General features: G+C 47.9%; 1 protein-coding gene across 3 annotated transcripts in view; it reads right to left on the reverse strand.

The window, feature by feature from the left end:
- Nucleotides 1-4,665, reverse strand: part of pik3ap1 (phosphoinositide-3-kinase adaptor protein 1) — a 36,972-nt gene that overhangs the window by 5,618 nt on the left and 26,689 nt on the right. For all 3 annotated transcript variants that reach the window (XM_017424217.3, XM_017424218.3, XM_037973604.1), the window contains 10 exons: nucleotides 4,128-4,260; nucleotides 3,854-4,050; nucleotides 3,679-3,774; nucleotides 2,776-2,950; nucleotides 2,629-2,691; nucleotides 2,304-2,552; nucleotides 2,175-2,231; nucleotides 779-972; nucleotides 324-396; nucleotides 72-239 (listed from right to left, as the gene is read on the reverse strand). In XM_017424217.3, the coding sequence (XP_017279706.1) occupies nucleotides 72-239; nucleotides 324-396; nucleotides 779-972; nucleotides 2,175-2,231; nucleotides 2,304-2,552; nucleotides 2,629-2,691; nucleotides 2,776-2,950; nucleotides 3,679-3,774; nucleotides 3,854-4,050; nucleotides 4,128-4,260 (1,405 nt within the window). The remainder of the gene's footprint in view (nucleotides 1-71; nucleotides 240-323; nucleotides 397-778; nucleotides 973-2,174; nucleotides 2,232-2,303; nucleotides 2,553-2,628; nucleotides 2,692-2,775; nucleotides 2,951-3,678; nucleotides 3,775-3,853; nucleotides 4,051-4,127; nucleotides 4,261-4,665) is intronic.

The following is a 4,665-nucleotide window of genomic DNA, read 5'->3' on the forward strand; positions in this document are numbered from 1 at the left end:
CCTCCCTCCCTCCCTCCCTCCTCCTCCTCCTCCTCCTCCTCCTCCTCCTCCTCCTCCTCCTCAGGACTCACTGGAGGTGCTGGAGGTACTGCCGGTCTTCCAGTTCCCTCTCAGGATGGGCGGAGCTGCTGGAGGCGGCACGGCGACCATCCTGGGCGCCGGTTCGTAAACGTCGCACTCCAGCGTGAGGGCGGAGCCCCAGTACATGTTCCTCTGCAGCGGGGCGCTGATCTCATACTCTGAACGGTTCCGGACCACATCAGAAATATGAATTCATGACAGCAGATATATGACGGAAACATTTTATAAAAAAGAAATCGTACCACTTTCTCCTCCAGCTTTTTCCCTTTCTTTGTGACGCCTGGTGATGCTTTTCCGTAATTTATCCAGATTATCCTTTACCAAAAAACACAAAAACAAGACACGAGTCAGAGTTATTTCCTGAACGCTGAGCAGAATTTCTCACTCGACTGATTTTTATTTTTCTGTCTGTTTTTTTTTTCTGTTGATTTTTATTTATAAATACTTTCCTCACCAACCTGCTTCAGTAAACTGTCTCTGTTTGTGTCTTCAGATACTTTTAGCTTTTAGCCACAGTTCTGGTACTTTTAGCTTTGGTACTTCAAGCTTTTGGCTGCTTTTAGTTAGGATTTTCTACATTTAGATTTTATCTAACCATTTTGCTCCTTTCAGCTCATGTCCTGCTGCTCTGAGCTTTAACGGCTCAGTTTCAGCTCCTTCAGGCTCTCCGGTTCCTGAGTTCGGGTCGTGGATCTACCTGCTGGAAGCGGATGGAGCTCGCTCTGCGCTCGTGGTCGACCTGCCAGGCTTTAAACTCCTGAACAGCCTCGTCCACAGAGATGTCCCCCACTTTGACCCTCTCCTGCAGGGATATGAGCTGCCTCTGCCCCGGGGTCTTCATCCCGGCGTACGGGTCGTAAGCAGGTGTGAGGGCTTCACCCACAGCTCGAGCTAAATTACAGAAACAAATTAAGACATTTAATAAAGAGAAACATGAAACAAATACAGATCCTGGAGATGAGGTGAGGAGCTCAGAGCCGCTGCTCCTCCTCATCGAAAGGCGTCAGCTGAGGTGGTTCGTCTGGCATGTCCCACTGGGACCTCGGGGCAGACCCGGAACTCTCTGGAGGGATTCTGGATCCTCTCTGGTCTGGGAACACCTTGGGATCCTCCAGGAGGAGCTGGAGGAGGTCTGGGTTTCTGTCCCGAACCTGCTGCCTCCACGGGGACGGTTCTGATAACAGGAGACGCTGTCCTGACTCCTTCCATTGTTGAGAATTAAAACCACAAGGTGCCATTTTTACAGAAGCTGCCATGTTCTAGTTTTGGAACCAGAGTCTGCTCACGAAGCAGTTGGGCTTTAAGCCCCGCCCACAATCATGATGTCACATGACTTTTCTTTTAATCAGGAAATAATGTGGACAGAGAGGTGAGGACATGGACAGAGAGGTGAGGACGTGGACAGTGAGGTGAGGACATGGACAGCGACGTGAGGACGTGGACAGCGAGGCGAGGACAGACAGATACCTGGACTGATAAAACTGACCTGAGATCTGCTGTAATGTTGAACTTTCTTACTGCAGGAATCAATAAAGTTTATCTCATCTTATCTGAGGGTGTTTTCTTTTGTCCCGTCTGTTTGTGTTGGGAATGAGCTAAAAGCTGAACGTGGACAAATTCCCACAAACTTTTCTGACTGAGAACTGAGATTAATGAAAGTTCGGACAGGAAGCTGATTTATAAAATCAAACAGAAAACTTTCAGTTCAAATGTTGAAGTTTGTGTCTAATTTGAAAAACCTGGATTGTTTTTAATTCTGTTGTTTTTATTACGGGGCTGTTTTGACTTCTACGTCTTTTATTAGTTGTTCTGTAAAACACTTTGGTCCTGTTTGGTTGTTTGAAAGGACTTTATAAATAAAGCTGGATTAGATTAAAGTTAAACCTCAGGATTTATATTTTAACAGGACTTTAAAGTGCAGGAGAGACACAAATCCAGCTCACAGAAGTTAGGACTTCCTGAAGGAATCAGATGTTTTTTTGGTTCCTGAACTCATCCAGTAAACTTGACACAAAAACCAGAAATAAAAAGAACGAAGAAGAGCAGCTGACTGCTGTTCAGGACGTCAAACAGGAAATAATAAAATGTTTTACCTGAAAAATATCCTGGCTCCATGGTTTTACTCTGAGAGGAACTTTTATCTGAAAATACTGAGAAAATGAAGTCAAGTTACAAGTTCAGCCTGAGAAACATCTTATAATCTGATAAATAAAAATAAAAACCTCTGGAAATGTAGGTGGTGGGTTTTTCCGGCTCGGACTCGGACTCGGGTCTGGGGATGGGGGCCGGCGGTCGGTTCAGGACTGCGGGGGGGTAGGTGCTGTTTATGTCCACCGTGTCGTAGATGTCCTCCGGGCACAAATTATACGGATCCTCCTCCTCTTCTATTTCATCGAAGTTAGTGCGCTCATGTCTGACAGTTTCCTGTCTCTTCGGCGGGACGGAGTTGACGTCCGTCGTGTTCGGCCTCGCTGCAGGAAGTTAAAGAAACACCCTCATCTAACGTCTGCGTGTTAATCACAAATAATGAGTACCCTGAAGATATACCTTGGAAGAACTTTCTGAGCATGGCTTCCTCGGGGTTCTCATCGGCTGCTGTCATCATCTCATCTGGAGAACCAATCAGAAGCAGGTTGAAAACGGCCCCCGCTGTTTTTGTTGGCGTTTGATGAAGAAAGTGAAACGTGATCTTACATAAGTCCTCTGCACACTCGGGGTCAATCCCAACCATGGACTCATAAATGTCCTCCGAGCATCCTGCGAACGTCATGATGTCCTTGGAGCTGGTGAGCATCGGCTCGTACAGCTCGTCGTCGTTCTGCAGGTTCATGGCGTCCTCAAACTGAGACTTCAGCGTCTTCTCTGTGTCCTGGGCGGGTTGGAAGAGCGGGACAGAAAACAAGCAGGCAGGCAGTGAGAATGTTCTTATTAATGGTTTCATAATGGAAGAGAAAAGATTCATCCATTAAAAACGTCTGACATCTTCTGAGTTCGTCAGAGACGTTCCACTTCCTGTGAACTTTGAACCTAAAGAGCTAATCTGGTCATTTATGTAATGATGTTAGTATCTTATCAGCCGAGACGTGATTCATAAACACTGAGCAGCTGAAACGGATTCCGGACAGATGTCCTCCGTATTCACCCAACAGAGTCTGAGTTCCTTCTAATAAAGATTAAATCAAGTTTTATCCAAAGTCAGTGAAGGTTTGAGGTCCTTTAATCATAAAACTGGATTAATAAAAGCTTTACTTCATACTGCACATTTTAAAATGATATCTTCTCATCCTGTTTTCTGTTAAGTCTAAAAAAATTATTATTAAAATCTGCAAAAAAGGCGCCACCGTTCTTAAACTGCAGCTCCCGGGACCGCAAACGGCCCGAGGGCCACACTTTGAGCACCCTTGAGTTTGAGGACACCAGGATGTAAATGTTGTGATGAAATAATAAAAGTACAGATGGATGTTTGATGTCTGATCTTTTCAAACCTCCCGGTTGGTTTCGGAAGATTTTAAAAGTTGAACGAATTCAACTTAAATCTTTGACCTTTGACCTTCGGTTGAACTTTGATCCCAACCGCCGTAAACCTGAGAGCTTTACCATGATGTCCTGAGAAGACATCGGCTCGTAGACCTCCACCTCGTCCTGCAGGTTGGTGCTGTCCTCAGACGGAGACGCCAGGGTGTCCCCCGTCTCCTGGACGGGTTGAAACACGTTCAGGACAAACGGACTCGGAGGACATCATCATTTTACGCTTTCTTCTCAGAGAACTCACAACAAAGCGGTCCATGAGCCGCCTGAGGGCCGTGAAGCCGCTCTTCTCTGCCAGCGTGTTGGGATAGTCTCCGCTCCTGTTCATCACGCTGCAGGCCTGCAGAGCGCCGGGACTCTGGAGGAGGGCGGAGGTCAGCTTCTTCAAACCGAACTTAGCGGCGAAGTGGAGCATCGTGGGAAGTTCCTCGTTGCGCTGATCTGAAACACAGAGAACCGACCGAACGACTGATTTCACCTCCTGAAAGCTGCCGGCCTTTTATCCCAGCGTCACTCACACGCAGACATGTTGCGTTCTTCGATCTGTGCGACTCCAAACAGCTGCAGGCCGCCCGCCGGCGTCCTGGACTTCAACGAGTCCGTCAGCATCGCGTCCAGGGACTCGGTCGAGTCGGAGGTGAAGTCAAAGGCCTGAGGAGACATTAGACGGGTCAAACAGACGAGTTAGAGACTCCTGAGGGACGCTGAGGGTCCAGAGCTCCAACAGGACCGGGTTTAGATCCAAACAGGACCGGGTCCAAACAGGACCGGGTCCAAGCTCGAACAGGACCGGGTTTAGAGCTGCAAACAGGACCGGGTTTAGATCCAAACAGGACCGGGTCCAAACAGGACCGGGTTTAGAGCTCGAACAGGACCGGGTTTAGAGCTCCAACAGGACCAGGTTTAGAGCGCCAACAGGACCGGGTTAGAGCTCCAACAGGACCAGGTTTAGAGCTCCAACAGAACCGGGTTTAGAGCTCCTAACAGGACCGGGTTTAGAGCTCCAACAGAACCGGGTTTAGAGCTCCAACAGGACCAGGTTTAGAGCTCCAACAG

The sequence above is a fragment of the Kryptolebias marmoratus genome, linkage group LG22 (assembly GCF_001649575.2).
Source record: "Kryptolebias marmoratus isolate JLee-2015 linkage group LG22, ASM164957v2, whole genome shotgun sequence".
Taxonomy (NCBI): domain Eukaryota; kingdom Metazoa; phylum Chordata; class Actinopteri; order Cyprinodontiformes; family Rivulidae; genus Kryptolebias; species Kryptolebias marmoratus.